This window comes from Acinonyx jubatus, chromosome B2 (assembly GCF_027475565.1).
Source record: "Acinonyx jubatus isolate Ajub_Pintada_27869175 chromosome B2, VMU_Ajub_asm_v1.0, whole genome shotgun sequence".
NCBI classification, from domain to species: Eukaryota; Metazoa; Chordata; class Mammalia; order Carnivora; family Felidae; genus Acinonyx; species Acinonyx jubatus.
Window position 1 is genome coordinate 45,226,081 of NC_069385.1, and position 25,457 is coordinate 45,251,537.

At 39.9% G+C, this 25,457-nt stretch overlaps 1 protein-coding gene across 3 annotated transcripts in view; it reads right to left on the reverse strand.

The window, feature by feature from the left end:
• The window catches only part of SLC35F1 (solute carrier family 35 member F1), a 439,134-nt gene that overhangs the window by 397,563 nt on the left and 16,114 nt on the right, over positions 1-25,457 (reverse strand). The window contains exon 1 of one of the 3 annotated variants that reach the window (XM_053222331.1): positions 8,708-8,830. The exons of 1 other annotated variant lie outside the window; for it this stretch is intronic. Coding sequence is in view for 1 of the 2 variants with exons in the window: in XM_027056362.2 (XP_026912163.2) it covers positions 7,590-7,771 (182 nt within the window). In the remaining variant the exon portion in view is untranslated. Of the gene's footprint in view, positions 1-7,589; positions 7,906-8,707; positions 8,831-25,457 lie in introns of those variants that run through there. One more of the 3 variants, XM_027056362.2, reaches the window with a different exon arrangement.

Sequence of the window (25,457 nt, forward strand, 5' to 3'; positions counted from 1 at the left end):
ACTTGTCAGAATGTTAATACTGTCAGAAAAGTCTGTTTTCTTGATTTATGTGGCAATGACCTTTGATAGGCTCACTTGCAATGACAGGATGCGTTTCAAATCTGTTCTCCTTTTTCTCCTAACATTCTGAATGGCTATGTCTCCTTTTTTCTTTAAGTCCTAAGTGAAACAAATTGTACTGTGTTCATCAAGAAAGATCTACCCTCTGGACTCTGTGTACACTTCAAGTAATTTTATTATGGGTTCGGTCTTCCTCTTGAGTAGTTTGCCTACAGGTGAAACAGCTAACTTATGGGGCTTTTTTGTACACCTCTGTTAGATCAGCTTGAAAATCTAATCATTTTGAGAGGTGATGTATGTTATCATTATTTCTACTTTACTTAAATTGTCCCCTTGGTAAATTATATTGAAAGGGTAATAACAGTCAGAAACTCTACCAACAGCACCCAAGAGTCCTCTTTAGCCTATACTTGTCTAGTTCACTACATTGATCCTGAAGTGCCCAACATATAAGAATAACTCAATAAATATTCATTGAATGAATGAGTGAATGAATGAATGAATGAATGAGAAACTAGTAAAAAATTTCTCTTATACAATGGACCAGTACTTTTTCTATCTCAAAGTCAAGAATAATCGGGAATTGTAGCCCTGTCATTCTAAATCTGGACATAATTAGATTGATTTGTTTTTTAAAATCCTTAACTTGTTTTTTCAGTCATAGTAGGTTTCCCTAATGAATTTGTTTAAAATGGAAAGAATTAGTGGAACGTAACAACAGAAGTTGCAAAATGGTATTTAAGGTATTTTTTTTAACCATCACAGAGTCACACACATAAAGTTTCTTAAGAGAAAGTTTAGAATTAAATCCAATAGAAAACAATATTTACAAAATTTTAATAATAGTATTCCTAAACAAATTACATTCATGTTGCCACTGACTGAAGCCTGACATTTTTCTAAGAAAACACTTTCTAAGATGTATTTACTTTTATTGTTTTCCTTGGCATTTCCTATGAAATTTCTTCTTAACTACTGCACATTCAAGTAGTCCCTGTATAAGGTCAAAATGACAGAATGAGAAGTGTAATATGGAATGCATACTGAACAACTTATTTATAGGACTCCAGTATCTAGACATTTGGAAGCATACAATTAGACATTATGCATAAAAACTCAGGTTACAGATTATAATGATTCACTCTCAGGAGCAAAACACATGCCACATTATCCAGTTAGAATAATGTTTTGTCACGTAGATGTCCTCCAGAAAAGAGGTCAGCACACAATAAGTGATTAAGAACAAATAAACATAGAAAACAATCAACTGAGTATAAAAGCAACCAATGGAATAAGAGAAAATATTTGTAAACCATATATCTAATCAGGGGTTAATATCCAGAATATACAAAGAACTCCTACAATTCAACAACTTAAAAACTCCTAACAATTCAATTTAAAAATGAGCAAAGGCTGTAAATAGACATTTCTCCAAAGAAGACATACAAATGGCCAACAAGCATATGAAAAACTGTTCAATATCACTAATCATTAGGGAAACGCAAATCAAAACCACAGCGAGATGCCACTTCACACCCATTAGGATGACCACAATAAAAAAATAAATAAATAAAATAAAATAAACCACCAAAAGTAACAAGTGTTGGCAAGGATGTGGAGAAATTGGAACTCTTATACATTGTGAGTGAAGATGTAAAATGGTGCCACTGCTATGAAAAACAGTATAGAGTTTCCTCCAAAAAATAAAAATGGAATCACCATATGATCCAGCAATCCCACTTCTGGGTACATATCCCAAAAAATTGAACGAGGCATCTTGAAGATATATTTTCACATTCATGTTCATTGAAGCTTTATTCACAATTGTCAAGGGATGGAAGAAGCAACCTAAATGTCCATCAATAGACAAATAGATAAAGAAAATGTGGTATATACACACAACGGAATGTTAGCCTAAAAAAGGTAGGAAATCCTCGTATGATACAACATGGGTGAACCTTGAGGACATTATGCTAAGTGAACTAAGCCAGTCATAAAAAGGCAAATACTGCATGATTTAATTTATATGAGGTATCCAAAACAGTCAAACTCTCAGAAACAAAAGGTAGAATAGTGGTTGCCAGGGTCAGCGCAGAAGAAACGGGGAGTTGTTTAATGGATTCAGGTTCAGTTTTGCAAGCTGATAAAATTCTAGACATGGGTTGCATGACAATATGCATACAAATAACACTACTATACTGTACAGTTAAAAGTGGTTAAGAGGGTAAATTTTATGTCATGTGCTTTGGCCATTAAAAACAAAGAATAAATGAATGTATACTTGTATGTGTTCATGCCACAGTCAAGAAATATGCCAAATATTTGTGAGGTATCTTTCCATGTGACTACTGGAGTTTAATTTCCTAAGCATACTTTTTTTTAGAAACATAATCAAGAATTAATGTGTTTGAAAATGTACAGTGAATGCTCATTGGCCTGAGCTCAAATGAGTGAGAAAGCTAAACCAAAACCGTGTGGTGGTATTCTCACATTCTGCATTCTACTTTTACGAGAAATAGCAGTTAAATAATAAATTAGCTCTTGCATTAAGTAACTTTAGAACTATATGGGCAGCCAACTCATCTTCCTATATCATCTACACAGACATCAGGGTACAAAAAAAACAGGCTTCTATTATGATGGCCCTGAAACATCTTGAGATGGTAAACACTCAAAGGAAAATTACACAAAGATACGTCCATTTTCTTACACATCAATTACTTGGAAATGTATCATCTCTATCCCAAGTAAACCAAATATTCCTTCATTATAAACATTCATTTCTCCAAGCCCTGTGTATAAAAAATAAGTACACAGGATGATCTTTTATTTTCATAATTTTGTCCTTTAGTTAAAAATAAATGCATCCTGGGGCACCTGGACAGCTCAGTCAGTTAAGCATCTGACTCTTGATTTCAGCTCATGAATGATCTCATGGTTCTTGGGATCAAGCTCAGCATGGAGCCCGCTTGGGATTGTCTCTCTCCCTCTCTCTCTGCCCCCCACCTCTCTCTCTCTCGCAGAAATAAATAAGTAAACTGAAAAACATAAATGCATCCTTTGACATCCTTTCTTTCAATAAGACTACTGATCTCCGAAATGTCTGTTTTTAATCACACCACCCAGTTCCATTTGGAATAATCGTGTATAAAATTATCCTCATTACAAGTTGGTCTTCCCCTTTCATTTTGACATCTGTTAGAAGAAGTAGCTTGAGGAAGAGCTTCATTATTCAATTTTTCAACAAGAGCCTTCCAACTTAATAAAAAAGGATCATCTAAATTATAATATATGTCTTCCTCAACTGTACCTAATACGTGGTTCAAGCGTAACTCTGTTCCTTGGCAGTCATTCTTTTGGTTCACTGTGTTCTGTCCACCTTATATAAGGAGTCAGAAATGCTATATACACATATTGTTCCATCTTATATGGTAACTTCCCACGTGGACTTGGTTTTACTTCGGCTTGTCACCAATTCTCTTTAACGATTCTTGGTTTTCAACTCAAAATTTTTTTTAGAAATTTTGAAATTAGTAGTACAAATCAAAATGTAAGTTGGAAATCAGTTAGTTCCAAATCAAATAAATGGATGACCCAGCATCACACTAGTGGATCCATTCTAATGATTAAACATGCCCACTACAAGACTCAAAAAGGCAGAAACCCTTTTATAACTTGAGACAAGGCAATGAATCTCTTATGGGGAAGAAAGTGGGTCAAAACTAGAAATTCACAGTTATTTTCATTAAGATTTGAAAATAATATTCAACTGGGAAATATAAATAAAACCACACATGAAAACACAAAACAAGCTATTACTCATTTTTCACAAACATTTCATTAAGTAATAATTTTAAAGGAGAAAATCTTCAGATACTATATAGACCAGTACCCATTCCTTTATCTTTCTTAGAAACTACCAGTATCAGCAGTTTTTGTGTGAGGGTCACCAACCATTACCCTTGAAGTGTTTTTTTTTTCTTTTTTGTCATATCTTGCTTGCTCGTGACAGAGTAATAAATACTATTCTGGGCTAAGAAATAAATGAGGAAGAGTAAGCCTTATTTTTTCCTTGCTGGAACCAACACATTATTTTAAATCTTTGGGAATTAAAGAAGCAACAGTTATCTCCACATAAGAATCACCTTGGATTTCTTGCATCCCACTGCCAAAACAATTTTGAACACTATGGGGAGAAGAATGTGACACATCCCATTAACCGGTTTAAAAAAAATGATCTATCACCTCCTCTCTCACCAAAATCTTGGTACTACTGGATTCTAATCTAACTGCTTTACAGAAAGTGAGTGATCAGTGAGATGCCCCAACTGTCGCATACAAAATGCGGCAATCCAATTCTACAAGCCCATAAAGAAAGGGGAAAGAATGAGTAACTATACTGAGGAAAGTCATAGGGTATAGTATAATGTCAGGCAGATTTCATTAAGGTAACACTACATTTTCATTTTATGCTTCTTGAGAGCAAGTACCTTTACTTCATTATTAATCAGTACTTTTCTCTTTACCTATCCCTCGGTAGATATAGATAGCATATGTGTTTGCATTTCTTCCTCTGAGTTGGCAGGTAGTTATTGTTATAGACTGCCACCGGTGGCAGGCAAATCACCAGGTTTACATTGCTCATAGTCTAACACTCCCCATCTCACTGCACCATCCTCAGTCTGTCAGCACTGCCCCTTTGGCCCAATCGGAGGCTAAGGGCTAAGTTAACAGTGGTGCAATGTCCCATTCTGTCACTGAAGAGACTCCTGGCCAGCTCACAGCAATAGGATGCTGCCAACCATATATCTGCATGCCAAAAGTTGAAGGGATATTTTTTTTATATTGGCTCCAAACATCCAGATTTGCATCCTCACTTTCTGCTAGCAGCTAAGTTGCTGCATGCCAGAAGTAAATGAAAAAAAAAAAAGCAACTGAAACCCAGAGGACAGTAAGTTGACAGGGCAATAGAGGTGAAGGATACAGAAGTATCAAGGAAAAAGGAAGAGCAAAAGAAGGAGAAGAAAAAGAAGGGGAAAAATGATTTTAAGTTTTGAGAAAATGAACAAAGATGCTTGTGATACGGTCCCAGTGGGCCAGTCTGATAGCCATTACTGACTGATTCAACATACTTGGAGGGTTCAAACGAAAGGGGAGCCACACCTGAGTGCTGGCATAAGATCTTTAAAATTCCACTTTCCTCCCACATTGTTACTCTTAGAGCCCACTCAGCCACTACCAATGCTGTCTCCTGTTGACATAATCATGGTACAGAAGCCAAGCTCATCAGCATGCTAATGAAATTATTCCACCAAGATTTTTACATTTAATCTGATTTTTTTTCAGTCTCCATACCAGATGCTCCTTCTCAAAAGAAATATTTTCTTCTTGTCTCTTTACGGATAAGGAAAGACCATGAGCTCAATGCAAAATATGATGTTGGAAATTCTGAAGAATTCTGAAAGACAATTAAATGTTTGAGTTGAAGCGAAAAGGCTATAACCCTGGAGTCCCATTCACAGATGTACCTGCAATGATATATCATTGACCCCACCTTCCAGTCTAAATTCTTCCTCTATAAATCAGGAATCGTTCAACTCATGTCATACAGATCACCGACAGCTTAGTAAAACACATAGTTCTACTCATGGTATACGACTTCACTTTATTCGCTTGTGATGCTCCCACTGACCCACCTCAGACCACAAAATGAATTCGTGTAGAGCTTTAAACTCGCGCAAGTGTTTTCTCTTCGGTATTATCTCAAGACAAGGGAGGTAAGACACGTATTATAAAATACATTTTACACATGCAGAAACCGAGACCCAAGGAGATGCGCAGCTCTGCCCCCGAGCCACGTGGCTGGTTACTGGCTGCGAAATGGTGACAACCAAGTCTCCTCAGTGATCTTTTTATTCTGGACTCTAACGGTCATTGAATATCAAGAAATAACTTGCACGGAATCAATAATAACTTATAATCAAGCAAAGATAAATGAATGATTGCATCAGCTTTTGCCAGAGTGATGAGGGGTATTAATATTTAATAGATTCCTCTTAAAATAAAGATCCAATGCCTGGGCATTTACAATGCAAAAAAAAAAAAAAAACCCACAGGTATTCATGAAGAATAGGAAACCTACATAATATGTACTCAGCCAGCATCTTCTTGCTTTATTCTATTCACTGTCTTTTGAATGTGATATTTTGGAAGGTGTTATCCTAAGCTACAACTCGAAGGAAAGTAAAAGCGGACTTTCTATTACCAACTCTTGTCTCACTTCAGAGTGAATTTCTTCTTGTTTGCTAATAAATGGAAACATACTGAAGTGCCCACAAGTAAGCCAATATACACGTTAAGTAAGCCAATATATACCCCGTTCACAAGGGACTCAAATGGTTTGGGACTTGTTACACCTGAATTAAACCCTACTCCTAAAATAAGGAGAGCTTTCAAGCTTTGATTTCTGTACATATTTGGTGCCCCCACTAGAGCTTTAAGCCCCATAAAGATCTACGTGAACTCCCCATGGCTCTATGGGGAGTCTCGGCTACCCGAAACAGTGCCACACGGAAACCTGTATGAACGGCGCGACCTTAAGAGTTACCCATGCAGATGCCTCAAAAAAGCACACACGCACTCAAATAAAAACACACAAAACAAATTCTCTGATTTTTTTAAGTGTCAGTTCTTCAACCATTTCAAGTTACTTAAGTAGAAAAAGTCCCCTTCACATCACAGTTGAGTCAGGACGCCAGGGGCCCCATCTTCACGTCAACGCGGTTCTCAACCTAAAACGCCTCGTCCTTGATCCCTCCACTGCGCAGATTCCAGCACTGGAGGCGCCGGCGATAGGCGCTCGCCTCCTCTGGCTTTCGCCCGCTTTAGAATAACCCGGCTCCTCCAGCTCCCACCCTTCTCGCAACATTTTTGCACTTTGCGTGGGTCTGATCCAGGCCTCTAGCCTCGGGTTCCCTGGTCCCAGCTTGGAGGAGTCGGAGCGGCAACCGGAGAAGTGGATCCCCCGCCTGCCCGCCCCGGCTGTTGCCGCGAACCCCTCCCCCCTCCCCCCTTCCCGCCCCGTGGAGGTCGGAGACGTCCTGCCGGGGCGGGCGACAGCGCGAGGCCGGCGACTTCCTCGCCTTCCCCGCAGCCCCGCGCCTTCCCGCCTCCGTCCGGGCCACCCTCGGTTCCCTCTTGTCCCCTGGGTGCAAAGCTGGGGTTCAGTGAGCAAGAGGAGTGAGCGACACGCGTGTGCGAGGATGTGAGCGCAGACACACAGCAGCCAAGCAGCAAACCCCGCCTCTCCCCGAACTCCCGCCTCGGACCAGCCGGCAGCCCGGGCGCCCCGGGGCTCCCGGCTCTGGGACAAAGCTGCCACGGCCTCCCCGCAGAAGCGGGGCGCGTCGTCGCCAGCTCTCCTCAGCCTCCCTCGGCCGCGACTCAGTCCCAAGGGGCCGCCGGGGGTCCGGGGGAGATCCGGGGCCGGGCTCCCGCAGCCCTCGCCCCGCGCCCCCGCCGCCGCTCACCTGTTCAGCACTTTGCGGATCCTCTGGCGCACGCCAGCCCGGGAGGAGGCGGACAGGCTGCCGCCGCCACCGCCGCCGCCGCTGCCCTCGGCCGGCAGGTTCTCGATGGTGGTCACCACATGGTTCGGCGGGGCTGGGGGCGGCGGCTGCAGCTGCTGCTGCGGCGGCTCGGGGGGGATCATCGCGGCAGAGGCGGCGGCGCGGCGGCGATCAGAACGCAGCCGGGCGCATCGTGCGCCGGCTCCGGGCCCGGGAACGCGCAGAGGACCTGGCCGGGCGGCCGCGGCCCGGGGAGGCGGCGCTGCCTGCGAAGCGGCGAAGCGGGGAGGCACCCGCGGCTACGGCCGCCGCCGCCCAGCCCGCCACTCACTCCTCTCCAGTCCCGGTGCGCGCCCCCTCCGCCGCCGCCGCCGCCTCCCGGCCCGGCTCTTCCCAAGCCGCGTCCCCAAGTCCTGGCACGCCCCGCGAAGTGGCCGGGAAGGGAGTCGCGCGCCGCCGCCGAGCTGCCCGTCGGCTCAGGAGACCTCCACGGAGAGAGGGGATGGGGGTCCGGGCTTCGCCTTCTCTCCCGGCTCCCGGGTCGTCTCTGGGCGAGCGGCAGCAGTAGTGCTAGCGCCGCCTCAGCCTGTCCCCCGCTCGCTCGGAAAGCTGCCGTCTGTGTCTCACGGAGTGAAAGACCGAGAGTGAACCCGGAGAGCCGGGCGGGGGCGCCGCGGCGGCGGTGGCGGCTGCGGCGGCGAAGGGGGGCCGGGGCGGGGACACGCGCGCTCCATCTTCGCCAGAGGGCGCTCGGGAGGCGCCTCATTGCCCCGACCCTCCTCACCCGGTCCACCCGAGCCCCGCGCTCCGGGTTGCGATGATTGTTTTCTTTTGTTTTATTTATTTATTTATTTATTTATTTATTTATTTATTTATTTATTTATTTATTTAATTTATTGTTCGCGTGAGGCTGAGGATAGATCTTCCCTCTTCACTTGGCGGGATCTCCCGCCTCCTGCCGCGACACCGCAGAATCTTAGTACCACCCTTCCGGGACAGCGCCAGGACCCGAAGACAAGGTGCTGGCCCCGAAATAAACACCAAAACTCAAGTATCCTAACGATTACACCAACACTCACCATAATGGGCCTGGAGGAAATTGGAGGAGACACAACTTCGCACAAAGAATTCATTCTGGGAACTGGAAAAAGCTTGTCAGACCAACTCAACGTCTCCGTTTTGTAGCGCTGCGAAGGGAACGTGGGCAGATTCCAGTTCCAATTGTGCCTCTAAAACTTGTTAGCAGAGATTCCCTGTGCAATTTGTGTACTTACATTCTGAGACACATTCTCCTTTGTGCAACGAGGCTAAGCGTATCTTTCTCCCCGAGGTGTAAGAGTTGAATGAGGCAAACCACCCAGCAGGGGGCCCTGATGGATTCTTCAGTGGGGCTCTGACCAGAGGATCTCCACTCCCAAAAAGGAAAATCCCTGAGAATCTGACCCAGAAACCTTAGCCCTAAACAAGACCGTATTTCTCCCAAAGGAAACTGATTTCCTGCCTCAGGCATCTCTTATACCGATTGCTCCAGATTCCAGTTAATAACTGACTCTCTTAAGAGAGTGGTATTTTTCCCATTTTCCTTTATCTACATCGCCTGGATAAGGATCCTGTTGTGAACAATGATAGGAATTTTTGAATTTTTTCCATTTTAGTGCAGCATGTGGACTTATTTGCCCTGAACATCTTTGAAAGGTAAGGATGTTTGCAGAAAGGCATGCTAATACCACTACCAAATCCAAACGCACAAATAAAAAATACTGGTGATTTGCCACAGAGAATTGAACTAAGGAAAAAACATTCGAGAAAGGAATTGACCGTGCCTGATTAACAAAAAGGAGAGGGGAGGATGAAAAGATGAGATTCATTATTTGGTTAAGCAGTTGGCATCCCTTTGGGATGCCTGGGTGGCTCAGTTGGTTGAGCTTCCTACTCTTGGTTTCTGCTCAGGTCATAGTCTCCCATTTGGTGGCCTGGAGCCCTGCCAGGGGTTCTTCAGTGGAGGGTGGAGCCTGCTTGAGATTCTCTCCCTCTATCTCTGCCCCTCTCCTGCTGGTGCGCTCTCTCTCTCTTTCTCTCCCTCTCTCAAAATAAAAATAAATAAACATTTTTTTTTACATTGCCATCCCTTTAACAATATCGGGAGCCCTTTTTTTTAATAATCAAAACTTTGAGGAAATATCTATTCAAAAAACTCTTTATATTTCAATTTATGTAAAACCAGGTTACTATCTGAAATATCCCTGAGGTCTTTTTAATATAAAAATTAACCCAGATCAGAGCATTTTTTCTTTTTATAGTCCTGTTCTTCCTCAACAACTTTTGACTCTCAGATTTTTCCACCTCAGATTTGGACAAGACACTCTGAAGAAATGTTACCAACAGAACCAAAGCTTGTAACCTCACAGGCATTAACATTCTAATAGTTCACAATGAGTTTGCCCTTGGAGGACCCACCAAATGTAGGACCATATCTCACTTCAGCTCACCCTGGAAGCAAATCACGGTAAGAATCTCTATTAAAACAACATTTGTGATCATTTCAGATGTCTGCCTTGAATGACTGGTTGCTTCAGTGCCCTCTTCCTTCACACTTGGCTTCCTTCACATTCACTTTTGAATGTTTTTGGCACCTCCCAACTCAGTGCTATGCCTACACTTCAGTGTCTGCATTTGTGTCTGCTCATTTCTCCAGAGGGACTGCTGAACCCAAGTTATCTAAATCTCCACTGAGTCAGGAAGGGAGAAAGCCAGGGTGGGAAAAGAACAAGATGAGAGATGTAAAATTTCAACCCTACTATTAAGACCCAAAACAGGTCTTTCATTCTTCCTTATTGTAAAGGGGATACAGCATCAGATCCGTTCTTACCTCCAATTCTGCGCTTCAGCCTCGTCTCCTAAAAAGTAGCTAAATAGGGGCGCCTGGGTGGCTCAGTCGGTTAAGTGGCTGACTTCGGCTCAGGTCATGATCTCGAAGTCTGTGAGTTCGATCCTCGCGTCGGGCTCTGTGCTGACAGCTCAGAGCTGGGAGCCTGTTTCAGATTCTGTGTCTCCCTCTCTCTGACCCTCCCCTGTTCATGCTCTGTCTCTCCCTGTCTCAAAAATAAATAAAACGTTACCAAAAAAAATTTTTTTAAAGTAGCTAAATAGTATTTGAGAGATAAAGAAACAGGTTTTAAAAGGGCACATGTCATAGTGGTGAGTCCCACATGGATTTAAAACAAAAGAGATGAGGGGAAGGCCTATTTCCCTTTTCTCTGCTGCCTCCTTGGCCTTCAGATCTATCCTCCAGGGGCCCCTGGGTGGCTCAGTAGGTTGAATGTCTGACTCTTGATTTCAGCTCAGGTCTCATGGTTCATGGAATCAAGCCCCACGTTGGGTTCTGCGTTGACAGCGAGGAGCCTACGTGGGATTCTTGCTCTTCCTTTCTCTCTGCCCCTTCCTGCTGGCACTCTCTCTGTCTGTCCCTCTCCCTCAAAATAAAAATAAATAAACATTTAAAAAAAAAATCCATCCTGCATGAGCTCTGAACAAAGGCAAAAGGGATGAAGGCAATGGGTTGTGGACCAGTATATAGTTTTTTAGTTGTGGCACGTGATTCCAGGACCACAGTTACTGCTCAGTTTACCTCTCTTTGACTAGGTATGGTTAGTGGTGCCGTACTATTGCAAAGTTTCCATTCTGCTCTTACTATTACATCATCTGATTTTCACTTGACCCAGTGCTAGCTCTGTTGAATTCCTTTAGGAAGCAGAAGTTGACTCTCAGCTACACCCTTTTTTTGTTTTTAATGGTGCTTATTTTGAAGGCATTTCCACTCATATGGGATGGGAAAAGAGTAGCATTTGGCCTGTGTTTCAGCCCTTAGAGTCACCAGGCATTTTGACTCATCGTTTAGCACAGACTGCACCTGTGTGTTGTACTTGGATAAAAGCTTCACAGTCATGCTCCAGAAGTGACTGATGATCCTGTCCAAATTGCTGACCAGTTGCCTGGAATTGCTGGTGCTACTCCAAACGCCCAGTGGCCCGCCTGCTCTCCCTGTGCCATTCTCTTACTCTTTTTCTTTCTCTCCTAAGTCTTGTTGAATCTTGTCAACACACACTACTAAACACATGGCACCTAGAATGATAGAACTTCAGAGTTTTGATTCATGTAATTCAATTCACAGAGGAGAGAAGAAAGCAAAGCTGGTGGGAAACTTACAGAGATGGGAAGGTAGGATGGGTAGGTCTTTAAATGTATATCCGGGCAATGGATAAAAATAATTGGGAGATCACAATGGCAGAACTTCAGTGAGCCTCCTCATCATTTAAAGACAGTCTGTAGATGGTATTAGTGGATAGGAAAAATATGCACAGGGCAGGGAGACGGGCAGTAGACAACAGGTTTCAAAGACTGTTCACACATTTTACATGCCTCTTCTGTTTATTTAGCTAATTTTTTTTCTTTTGTGCTTTGGAAATATATTTCTTTGGGGGAATCTCTAAATACTATTCATAGGCTTATAATTGACCTTTCCTGATAAGAGACATGAAGCACTGGAGAAGGAGATTAGTGTTACTGGTTGTGAATAAGTGCTAGTTTTCCAGGGTCAGAGTACATTATGATAGGTTAAAAATGTCTAATGTCTGCCAAGTGTTCTATTTCCAAAAGCATCATATGGTGTATCTCTGACGTGGTGACATGATGAGTCCCTGACCACAGAAAACTTGCCATATTCAGTAAGGGCACTGATTTAGGAGTTCCAATTTCCTCATGATTAGTTTAATATCTCAAGATATTAGCCAAAAAACACGTGAATGATTTCTGTCTTAGTCTGTTTAGGTTGCTGTAATAAAATGCCACAGACTTAAACAGCAAACATTTATTTCTCTGTTCTGGAGGCTAGGAAGTCCAAGATCAAGACACCAGCAGACCCAGTGCCTGATGAGAACCTTCTTCCTGGTGTGCAAATGGCCATCCTCACATGGTGGAGAAAGATCATTTCTCTCTTGTCTCTTCTTATAAGGGTACTAATACGATTCATGAAGGCTTTACCCTCATTGCCTAATTAATTCCCAAAGACCCAACTCCAAATACTATGACATTGGTGATTAGGGTTTCAACATATAAACTGGTGGTGGAGGGGAGGGGGGCACAAACATTCATTTCATAGCAATACCCCAGAAATACTTATTATTTTCAATACAGATATCAATTGTCTCTGAATAGGGCAGCAAAATCCTCATATAAACCTCATTTATAATTTTTTACTAATGACATCAATACCTTCTCCCCTCTAGACATTTTAATTCACAAAAGTATTAATGCAAAAGTTTTGGTAAAATTGTAGTGACTCTCATGTGGAATTTATATACTGACTTGTCAGTGACTAGGTGGGGAGAGACTATGTTATAATAGAAAATGGAGTCAAAGAAATCTCAGTTCTAAATCCAGCTCTATTGACTGGGTTAGTTTTAGTCAATTGTTAAAGTATTCTGAGCATCAGTTTTCTAATCAATGAAAATGGGGATAATAATGTCTACTTTACAGGACACACACAGACTAGCAATAATGTATATAAAGAATCTGGCATAAAAGTATTTTTAAAAAAATCATTGGTCTGCTCATTTCTTCATTGGATTATTTGTTTTTTTGGGTATTGAGTTTGGTGCGTTCTTTATAGATTTTGGATACTAACCCTTTATCTGATATGTCATTTGCAAATATCTTTTCCCATCCCATCAGTTGCCTTTTAGTTTTGTTGATTATTTCTTTTGCTGTGCAGAAGCTTTGTATCTTGATGAGGTCCCAATAGTTCATTTTTGCTTTTAATTCCCTTGCTTTTGGAGATGTGTCAAGCAAGAAATTGCTGCAGCTGAGGTCAAAGAGGTTGTTGCCTGCTTTCTCCTCTATGGTTTTTTGAAGACATCCAGATGGCCAACAGACACATGAAAAGATGCTCAACATCACGCATCATCAGAGAAATACAAATCAAAACCACACTGAGATACCACCTCACACTGGTCAGAGTGGCTAAAATTAACAACTCAGGAAAAACAGGTGTTGGTGAGGATGTAGACAAAAGGGAACCCTTTTGCACTGTTGGTGGGAATGCAAATTGGTGCAGCCACTCTGGAAAGCAGTGTGGAGGTTCCTCAAAAAATTAAAAATAAAACTATCCTACGACCCAGCAATAGCACTACTAGGAATTTGTCCAAAGGATACAAGAGTACTGATTCATAAGGTCCCATGTACCCCAATGTTTATTGCAGTGCTTTCAACAATAGCCAAATTATGGAAAGAGCCTAAATGCCCATGAACTGATGAATGGATAAAGAAGATGTGGTTTATATATACAATGGAATACTATTTGGCAATGAGAAGGAATGAAATCCTGTCAATTGTAGCAACGTGGATGGAACTGGAGGGTATTATGGTAAATGAAATAAGTCAGTCAGAGACAGATATCATAGGTTTTCACTCATATGTGGATCTTGAGAAAATTAATAAAAGACCGTGGGGGAAGGAAAGGGGGAAAAATAGTTACAAACAGAGAGGGAGGGAGGCAAAACATAAGAGACTCTTAAATACAGAGAACAATCTGAGGGTTCATGGGAGGTATAGGGGAGAGGGGAAAATGGGTGATGGGCAATGAGGAGGACACTTGTTGGGATGAGCACCAGGTGTTGTATGTAGGTGGTGAATCTACCCCAGAAACCAAGAGCATACTTTACACACTGTATGTTAGCCAATTTGACAATAAATTATATTTAAAAAAAACAATAATAATTGATCCAGACTTGGATACGATGGGATGGGCAATATTAGAATGGTCCCCATAAACAATTCTAAAAGCTGTATTAAATATTAAGTAGCCAACGTAAGGCCATGATCCTTTAGAAACAAGAAACACGTAAGAAATGAAACATATTAGCACATTAGATGAGCTGCATATTCATCTCAGCTTTTCCAACCACCATTCAGAAAAATAATGCCTAATCAGAGAGTGATGGTCTCACAGGGTAGAAGAGACAAGATACCAGAGTTTAGAGCTGCAAAGACCACTGCAATTTCTGGTGAGGATTCTAGAAAAGAGAGACCTAGGAAAATGAGCCTAAAATCTCTGTGTGAAAATTGCACTGAGAGCCAACTCCTAAGAATTACATATGCAAGGCAAGACTTTGGGAGGCCCAGCAAAGAAAGGTGGAGAGCTGGACAGAGATTTCAGAGGCAGCACAGGTTGGAAAGGATAGAGGTTGGTATTTAGACCCAGTGATTATAGACAATATCTGATGAGCTCCCAGACTTTGGGTCACCACTCAAAAAAATGGCCATACCCTAAGTATAAGGACCATGTCACAGTAGTAAGAACTTCTAGTAAGAACTTAGAAGACTAAGGACAATGATAGACCTTATCTAAGAGAGCTAAAACCAAACCTCAACATGACAGAGGTGATGATTGCCTTCCAGATTAAAATTTAATGTTCTTTCGAGAAAGATGCCATCATCCAAAATCTCTATTGCCTATACTCACAACATCCAGTAAGTAATTAAAAATTACTACAGATTGGGGCACCTGGGTGGCTCAGTCGGTTAAGCGGTTGACTTTGGCTCAGGTCATGATCTCGTGGTCCGTGAGTTCGAGCCCCGTGTCAGGCTCTGGGCTGATGGCTCAGAGCCTGGAGCCTGTTTCAGATTCTGTGTCTCCCCCTCTCTCCGACCCTCCCCCGTTCATGCTCTGTCTCTCTCTGTCTCAAAAATAAATAAACGTTAAAAAAAATTTTTTTTAAATTACTACAGATAAAAATAAGCAGAAAAAAGTTACTAATAATCTATAGCAGGGGTTAAAAGACTAAGTAGTAGATATGATAGGCTTTGTAGGCAATTCGTTCATTCTCTTTTGCAACTACTCTGCTGTTGCAATGTGAATGCAGCCATTGACAGTAGATAAATGAATGAATATGGCTGTGTTTCAATAAAACTTTACATATACATGAACACCGAAATGTAAGTTTGATATAATTTTCACATATCAAGCAATATTCCTTTTTTTTGTTTTGTTTTTAAGCCAGTTAAAAATGTAAAAATCTCTTCTAGGCTTGGGGGATGTATAAAAACAGACCAATATTGGTCATAAACATAGATGCAAAAATCCTTAACAAAATATTAGCAAACCAACTCCAACAATATATAAAAACAATCTTATACCATGACCAAGTGGGATTTATCCTAGGACTGCAAGGCTGATTTCACACCTAAAAATCAATTAATGTCATACAGCACATTAATCAAACAAAGAACAAAATTTCATGAGCATTTGACAAAATTCAACTATTCATGCATGATAAAATCTTTCAAACACCTGGTCATAGAAGGGAATTTCCTGAATCTGAAAGAACATCTAAAAAACAACTATAGTGAAAACTATATTTAATATTTAAAGACTGAACGCCCCCCAAGTTCAGGAATAAGCCAAAAATATCTGTTCTCACTACTCCTACTCAGTGAAGTAGAACCTATCTAGCCAGTTCAATCAGCAAGAAAAATAAATAAAAGGCATCCAGATAGGAAAGAAAAAAATAAACCTATCTCTATTCACAGATGCATGATCCTACATATAGAATATCTTAAGGAATCTACCAAACAAAAAGTGAAAAGCAAAAAACCATTATTTCAACTAACACACAAATATAACAAGGTTGCAAAATATCAAATTGATATACACAAATTAAATGTATTTCTACACACTAGTCATGAACAATCTGAAAATGAAATGAAGAAATAATTCCATTTATAATTGTATCAAAAAGAATAAAGTACTTAGGGAATAAATATAACAAGAGTAATACAAGATGTATACATGAAAAATGATAAAGGATTACTGAAATAAATTGAAAAAGATCTACTGAAATGGAAAGCCATCCCATGTTCACGAATCAGAGGATATAATATTGTTTAGATGGCAATATTCCTCAAGTTGATCTACAAGTTCAATATAATCCCTATAAAAATCCTCCCAGCCTTTTTTTTTTTTACAAAAACTGACAAGGTGATCTTCAAATTTATATGGAAATGGAAAATGCCTTGGATAGCCAAGACAATTTTGAAGAAAAAAGTTGAAGGAATTTTACTTACCACTTTCAAACTTACTATCAAACTGCAGTTATCAAGACAGTATGATACTGGCTTAAGGATAGACACAGAGATCAATGGAGCAGAACTGAGAGCCCAGAAGTAAATTCTTATATTTATGGTCATTTGAGCGATTTTCCCAGAAAACTCATTGAGAAAAGTATTTTCTATAAATGGTATGGGACAGTTGGATATCCATATGCAAAAGATGAACTTAGACTTTTGCCTCACACCATACACAAAAATTAACTCAAAGTGCATGACATATGTAAATGTAAGATCTAAAACAATAGAACTTTTATATGAACACACAGCATAAAATCTTTGAGACCTTGAATTAAGCAAATTTTTTTGATATGACACTAGAAGCAAGGTCCATAAACAAACAAAATTGAAATGAACTTCATCAAAATTCAAAACTGTGTGCTTGAAAAGACATTATTAAGAAATGGAAATACAAGCGACAGATCAGGAGGAAAATATTTATAAAATACATATCTGATGAAGGATATATAGATATGTAGGATCCAGAATATATAAAGAATTCTTACAATTCAATAAGAAGCAAGCAAACCATTCAAAAATAGGCAAAAGATTTGAATAAACATTTCATCAAAGAAGATGTATGAATGGCTAATGAGCATGTAAAAAGATGCTTAATATCATTAGTCATTAGGGGAATATAAATTAAAACCACAATGTGATATCACTTTGCACCCACAAGGCTATATAATAAAAAAGGCAGATGGTTGCTAAGTTGACAAACTGTATACAACAGGAACACTGATACATTGTTGCTGGGAATATAAAATGGTGAACCACTTTGGAAAACAGTTTGGCAGTTTCTTAAAAAGTTAAACATAAAGTTACCCTATGACCCAGAAATTCCACTTCTAGGTATCTACCCTAGAGAAATGAACACATATATCCACACAGAGACTTGTGTATAAATGTTTGTAGAATCTTTATTGATAATAACCAAAAACTGGGGGCGGGGGGTACTAAAAGTTAATCAACTAGTCAATGGATAGACAACAATGTGGTCTAGTCATACAATAAAAAATTACTCAACAGTAAGAAGTTACAAACTACAGATACATGTGGAGATGGATAAGCCTCAAACACATTATGCTAAGTGAAGGAAGGCAGACACAAAGGACCACATAATAAATGATTCCACTTATAGGAAATGTTCAGAACAAGCAAATCTATGGATATAGAAAGTAGATCAGTGGTTGCCTGGGACAAAGGTGGAAACGAGGATTAACAGTAAATAGTAGGCTGTTCTCCCAAGATGGCAAAATAATGACTGAACAGAAACCCATCCTCCACTAGCTGCACTCAATGTTAGTAAGCTTACCAGCAAAGCATGGACAGAGAAGGAAGAGAAGCTGAGTCAGGCTTATGCAATCAGTGCTGGTGTCTCCCTAGAGGGCCAGCAGCTCTTCCAGACCGTACACAAGACCTTTAAAGACTGTAAATGGCAAGAAAAAAAACCTCATAGTCATGGAAGAAGTTGTTAACACACCGACCATACCAAGTGGAAAACTGTAAAAGCAAAGAGAAGCGTGCACTGAGCCATGTATGCAAAATGGTTTAAAAACACTTTAGAGACACTGAAAGTCAAAAGATACTGCTGCGGTCACAAGCCCAGCAACCACAGAAGGAGACTGCCCTGTTATCCTGAGTCCACACACATGGAGGACTCTTCCAGCATCCAGCCAATGAGGCAATGGTGGTGGCTTCCCGGAGGAAGGCCAGGAGAGGGGAGGGATCCTATATTTCCTATTGATTCTTGTTAACAAAGGGTCAGCATTTTCAAATATTAGACTTGAACAAAACACATAACAAAAAAAAGCAAAAGAATATTTTAAAATTTGAAAAAAAAACAGTAAATAGTAAATAAACAGTGCATAATAAAACTGATTTTAATAAAACAATCATCATTGTTGCACAATTAGATACATTTACTAAAAATCATAGAGTTGTAGGCATGATATGGTTGGATTTTATGATATGCAAAATATGCCTTTAATAAAGTTGAAAAACATCACTTATATCCTCAGAAAGTAAGAGAAGATTTTGAAGACTTCAAATAGGATCAGAATGACACACATACAAAAAAGTAAAATTCAGAGAACAAAATAAACTTTTCAGAAATTAAAATGTTTGAAGGAGAAATGAAGAACACAATAGGTGGTTTGCAAGATAATCTAATGAATTCACCAAGAAATTAAAAAAAAATAGTGGAAAAAAGAGAAAAATGGTAAGAAAATCAGAAAGTCAGTTAAGGAAGTCAGCATTTGAAAAATACGTGTTCCTCATAAGGGGACAGAGAAATGGGAGGAAATTTCAATGAAATAATGCAATGATTTCTCAAGACCTGAAAAACATGAGTTAATAGTCCAAAAAGACTAAGCATAATAGACTACACCAAGTACGTTATTGTGAAAGTCCAATAATTTGGGGCCAAAGAATTTAAGCTTCCAGAGAAGGAAAACAAAAAACAAAAAACAGAATGGTTTGAGTCGTCTTAATAGCAACAATGGAAATTAGAAGCCAGTGGAGCAGTCTTAAGAATTCTGAAGGAAAATTATTTTCATTCTTGGATTTTATATCCAGCCAAATTGTCAATCTACTATGAGTATAGGTAGAGATATGTTCAGACTTAGAAGGTCTCAGAATATTTACCTCCCATGCACCTTTTATCAGGAAGCTACTTGACATATTCCACCACAATTAGAGTCTAAATGAAGAAGAAGAAATAGGAACAAAGAGATCCAGCACAGAAGAGAAGCAAAGGGAATACCTGTGACAATGATGGGTGATCTCAAAACTACAGGTGTGCACAAGTCATTGAGGACAAATAGCCCATGTTGGAAGACACCAAAAGACTCTGGGAGAGTGTATCTTCAAGATGAAACAGATAAAACAAACAAGCAGCAAACAAATATAATGCATCTTACCCTCTCAAGAGTAAATTTAGACAACTGCTAGAAAATCTGTAATTGAATTTAACAAGTACAAAGAAATTTTAACAAAATGACAATATTAACTTCAGCCAAAAAAAAAAAAAAAACAAAAAACATTTGTTCAGACAGGAGATGAAAAGTAATCATAGTTTACTAACTGTCTAAGTTCTGAAATGTGTTTGCTGAGCCATAACAACGCATACACTGAATTTTGATCTAGATAAATTTACAACTATATTTGATTGATGAGAGAATTAAATGGTATATATGTATATTTGGGACCAGAAAAAAAGAAAGCTAAACCCACAGCTTCCATTGTGAGAATCCATAAAAGAATCAGCTAAGAGAGTGGAAACTGATTGCCTATGGTGAAAGGGGAAATGGTGGAGAGGGAGGAGGAGCACTACTGTTTCACTTAACAAACCTTATGGATTCGACTCTTTCAACCATACGCAGGTATAAATTTGACAAAAAATAAATACTTTTTTTCTTTCAAAAAGAAAGGAAAATATAGAAGTGCAACCCTGACATATTTTGTCTCCATTGAGTTCTTGGTGTTGTTAAGACACTTTCCTGAGCAGATTGCCAGTAAGGCAGAAGACTAGGGATCATTACAAGAGCTGCAATCATTTCTTACCATAAACTAACAAATAAATTGTCATAGTAAATCTACAGGCAGATTCATTAATTCGCTAATTGTGCTTCCATTCTCTAGAGAGATCTATCATGTCCTCATTGATAAACCCTCAATTTCCCAACAGATGAATTCAGCCACAATTCAACAAACACTTTCTCGTCGTTTAAGTTGACATAAAGCAGTAGAATATGAACAAACAGTGAGACATCAGTTTTTAGTTAACATATTTTGACATCAGAATGGGGAGAGAAGGAAGATAGTGAATACATTTTTTTTTCACTTTGCAAATCAGAAGTTAAACATGGTTGAGTTTATTCATTCAACTGGATGTAGTAGGTTTTCCTTTCTCCTATAAGGTTCTGTAAGTCAATGGGTTATTTAAAGTCAATGGGAATAAGTTGTCTCATATAGGCTATCTTTCAACATTGAATTGTCAAATATTGAAAAGGCAAATAGTCTACCTCCATCCCAGTAACAACTTCACTTCTATTTCTAAATTCTATTTTTTAAAGCATTTTTACTTATTCTTCCTGAAAAACATATGAAAATATGGTTGTGATATTTTTGTTTACCTAGAAACCCAAGTGAGCTCCTAATTTTGTACCTAATGCCAGTTTCTTCTTTTGTGACTCAGACATGAACGTGACACATTCTCTGTTTGTTAATAAGTTTCATAAAGGCCAAAAACCTTACTGAAAGCCAATTTTTTCCATGGTAAACTCAGAGCTGAATTTTGCAAGGTCATAAGAACATGTAAGCCTTAGCTACTTGTGTATTGATTCAGTCCTAAAATAATGTTTCTGTCACTCAGCACTGAGGCTTATACAATTCAGAAATAACAACAATAAATAGCATCAAAGTTCTATTTAAAACCAATATAAAAGCCACAATTTCTGACAGGATCTCAAAATATGAATATTATCAAGCCTTAGAAGCCAGCCAGCACACTTGCATCAGTACTAAGTCTTGAGAACAACTAATCCTACCACATTTGTTAAAACATATCCAACTGCTAGGAGCTGAAAACCTCGACTCAAATTGGTTCACACAATAGGAAACTTAATTGCTTCATATAAAGAGAAGTCAAGGGGTTGGGCAGGAGCCAGAATTAGTTAATAGTGTCTCAAAGATATCATTATAGACCTAAATTCTTTCCATCTTTCTCTATAAGCCTCGATGCGTTGGTTCTACCCTCAGCTTGGCTCCCCTCAGGGGCTGCCAGAATATTGCATTTCTGGGTGTGATATCCATATACACCAACATTCAGAAGAAGTAAGGAGCCATGTCTTCCTTTGCAGAAACCCATGAGCAGATTTTTCTTACTCATTGGCCATGATTGGGTCAAATACCAGTCCTGGATTTTTGAGGCAAGAAGAGTGACATGACCATGATTGGCTAACACTCAACATCTGGGATTAAAGATTGTTTAGGAGTCAACCACAAAGACTACTAATTTTAACTCCCAGGCTCCTTCTGTTATTCTACTCTTTGACCTCCCAACCAAACTTTTTCGGTGTGTTCTCAAAAAAAACCCAATTATATCATCTTTCTCAGTTTCTTGGAAACTTATATTGTCTCTTTTCTCTTCTCTCTCCTCCTGTACATAAAACTTCTTCCTTGTCCCAAAGAGAGTCAAATATACTCGAGTCTCTCCTATCTTAAAAAAAAAAAAAAAGATGCCTTCTCTACCTCCTAAGTCACCCTCTCATTTCTCATAATCTCCTCAAAGCCAAAATGTTGAACTTGCTAATTCATTAGCCCAGTTTTCTCATTTCTCCTTCACTCTTTAGTCAATCTGGCTTTTGTGCAGTAACTTCACACAAAAATCCCACTGAGATTATCAACAATCTCCTTGTTATTATTTTTTTTTAATTTTTTTAACGTTTATTTATTTTTGAGACAGAGAGAGACAGAGCATGAACAGGGGAGGGTCAGAGAGAGATGGAGACACAGAATCCAAAACAGGCTCCAGGCTCTGAGTGGTCAGCACAGAGCCCGACGCGGGGCTCGAACTCACGGACTGTGAGATCGTGACCTGAGCCGAAGTCGGCCGCTTAACCGACTGAGCCACCCAGGTGCCCCAACAATCTCCTTGTTATAATGGAGCTTTTGTTCCTCACCTTAGCCTTTGACAATATTAACTAATTATTTCCTTGTAAAACATATTTTCCCAGTGAATCCCATCATGACCCACATGCTCCTGGTTTTCTTCTAACCTTGTGATTTCTCCTGGTCTTCTCTATAAGCTTGTTCTCCTATACCCAGCCATCAAGTGTAAGAATTTCTCAAGTCTCAGTCTTTAGACCCCTTCCTTATCACCCTATTCTCCTGAGATAAGTTCACCATGCCCATGATTTTACTTATTTCTATATGTCAATGGCTGCCTAAAAGAAATACCTTGCCTTATCTCTTAGCAACAAAGCAACCATGAACTGGAAACAAAGAAAAGACCTCAGTGGCCCCATAGTTTTTAATCGAATATGGCAACCTCATCAAGACTAAGTCCATCATGTTTCTCATCTGATTATTTGTTACCTTCAAAATCCCAAGTTTCCTAAGTCATCAAACATCACCCAGATATAAGGATAGCTATGCATATATCCTTTAATTTGAGATAATCTTCCACCTTTCCCAAACCCTTCACTTTTTCTCTCTGCCTTCTAGAACTCATGGTATATTATTGAAAATTACTCTTTTCATCCTCATCATCTCCACAGTTTTGCTCTAGTTGAAATCTGAATATCTCCTGATGATTCCTCTTCCCTTGCAGCCCTTTTTTCGTGGATGCTGCTTTTTCTCTTACATCCTGCTCACCTTTGGTCCCAAAAGTAGGATAGGGAGCCTCTTGCTTCCTGTTGCTTTCATAACATTTCTCCTCCACGTCTAAAAAAATTATTTTTTGGGGGACATCTAAAAAAAAGGACTCAGGACATCACATTTGACAACTTGCTATCCCCTCTTATTACTGTCATCTACTGATCTGCTGCCAACCCCCTCATTAATTGATCATATTAGTGTCCAACTCACTGTTTCTCATTCTACCTATTCCTATGACCACTTTCATTTAAATATTCAAATAAAGGAACCACCCAATGCCTTGATAGCTTTGTTCCTTAGTTTCAAGGATCTTTTCTTCAACTCTTCCTTCACTCCCATCGTCCTTATCTTCACAAAAAGCTGAGTGCCTTCTGAAATATATATATCAAACCATCTTATTTTCTTACCATCACTTCTACCATCTCTACTTCCTCTCATGCTCATCAGTTACCTGCTTACTTCACAGAGAAAACAGAAGCCACTGAGAAGAACGTCCTCAGTTTCCCACAACCAAATTACAAATTTATCTCTTTTGTTCCTTCTCGCCTTTCATAATGAATGAGGTATCCCTCACCCTTCCTATGCCTACTTTCTTCACCTATGTGCTGAGTCCTGTGGCCTCTTGCTTTTTCAGGAACTTGATCAAGGAAGTACCACTGCCTCTCCTGTATTTTATCTTCTCCCCTCTACTGTCTCATTATAAGCATTTAGGCATGTTCAAATCTTTCTCTTCTGAAAAAAGAAAAAAAAATAAAAACAATGCTACCTCTGACTTTATGGCAGAGGAATCAATGCTTCTAAAGGCATTTTCTCTCCTTTACAGTGAAGCTTCTGACAACGTTGTCTACACTTGCTGTCTCCTTCTCCTAACCTCCACCCACTCATCAATCTTATGCAGCCAGGTTTCTGCCCACACCCGCTCCTACTCACCACTCCATAGAAATTGCTTTTTCCAAAGTTACCGAGGGCTTCCTAGTTGCTAAATCCTACAAACACTTCTCAGTCTTTGTTGACTCTTTTGTAATGTATAAAACATATAACACAGATAACTGTCTTGAAAATTTCTTCCTTTGGTTTTTGTACTCTTGGGTTTTTTGCTCTAACTGTTCCTTCTCTACTTCTTTTGCAACGACCTTTTTCTCTGTGTGTCCCTTAGTTGTGATCCTTGAGGTTCTGTCCCAAATGCTTCTCTTTTGCTTCACAACTTCTCCATGGGAAATCTCATCTATTTCTATGGCTTACATTATCATCTACAATCCCACAAACATCTCAAACCCCAAATGCTAAAACTGAACCCAGTGTTTTTCTCCTGCAGTGACTTCGTTGGTAATCCAATGAATGGCTGTGATATTGTGATTTATAAGTGTGAAAATGAATAAAGGCAACCTCATTTAAAATAGAGTCCAGAAGCCCTTGAAGGGGAGCTCTCATGCATATACCACTCATCTCAGCCTATAAAACCAGCAGTAAGGAGGAGGAAGATGATTTTTACTTTGACATTGGGAGGACACTTTTCACACAGAGATTATCTCCTGCTCCTAAAAAAAAGATCCCTCCTTGTCCCAGCAACAACACACTGATCGCCACTTGCAGCCAGTAAGAAACGGCCACAACCTCAGACTCTTCTTCTTCAATGATCTTTTGTTCGGAACAACCCTCCCCAGTTTCCTCCTAAAACTAACCTTCTCTTCAGATTTGCTTATGGTTTTGGTTTTGCCATAGCTTGACTATCCCGAATGGCAATTCTCTGCTATACCCTAATAAACCCATGTTTTGCTAGTAAAAACATTTTACTTTTAAGGTTGATGTAAAAACTGTTTCTCATATATTTGATCCTTGTCCATGGTTCCTGGCTCCCAGCTCCTAAACCCCTTGGAATTTCCTAAGTGATGATAGCAATAAAGATGTCTTTTGTTATATTGATGAGGTGACTTTTGAACCATACCTAAAGATGGAGGCTGGTTCCCGGAAGAAACAGCCTGGTGATTAGAGGGTTAGAACTTTCAGCCCCACCCCCCTGACCTCTGGGGAGAAGATAGAGGCTGGAGATTGAGTTCAATTATTAATGATCACTAATGATCAATCATGCCCATGTAATGAAGTCCCCATAAAACCCAAAAGAATGGGTTTGGAGAGCTTCTGGGTGGATGAATAAGTGGAGGTGATGGGGAGTAGTATACCTGGAGGGCATGGAAGCTCCATGCCCTTTCCCTATACTTTGCCCTAGGCATCTCTCCCATCTGGTTGCTCCTACATTATATCCTTTTATAAAAAACCAGTAATCTA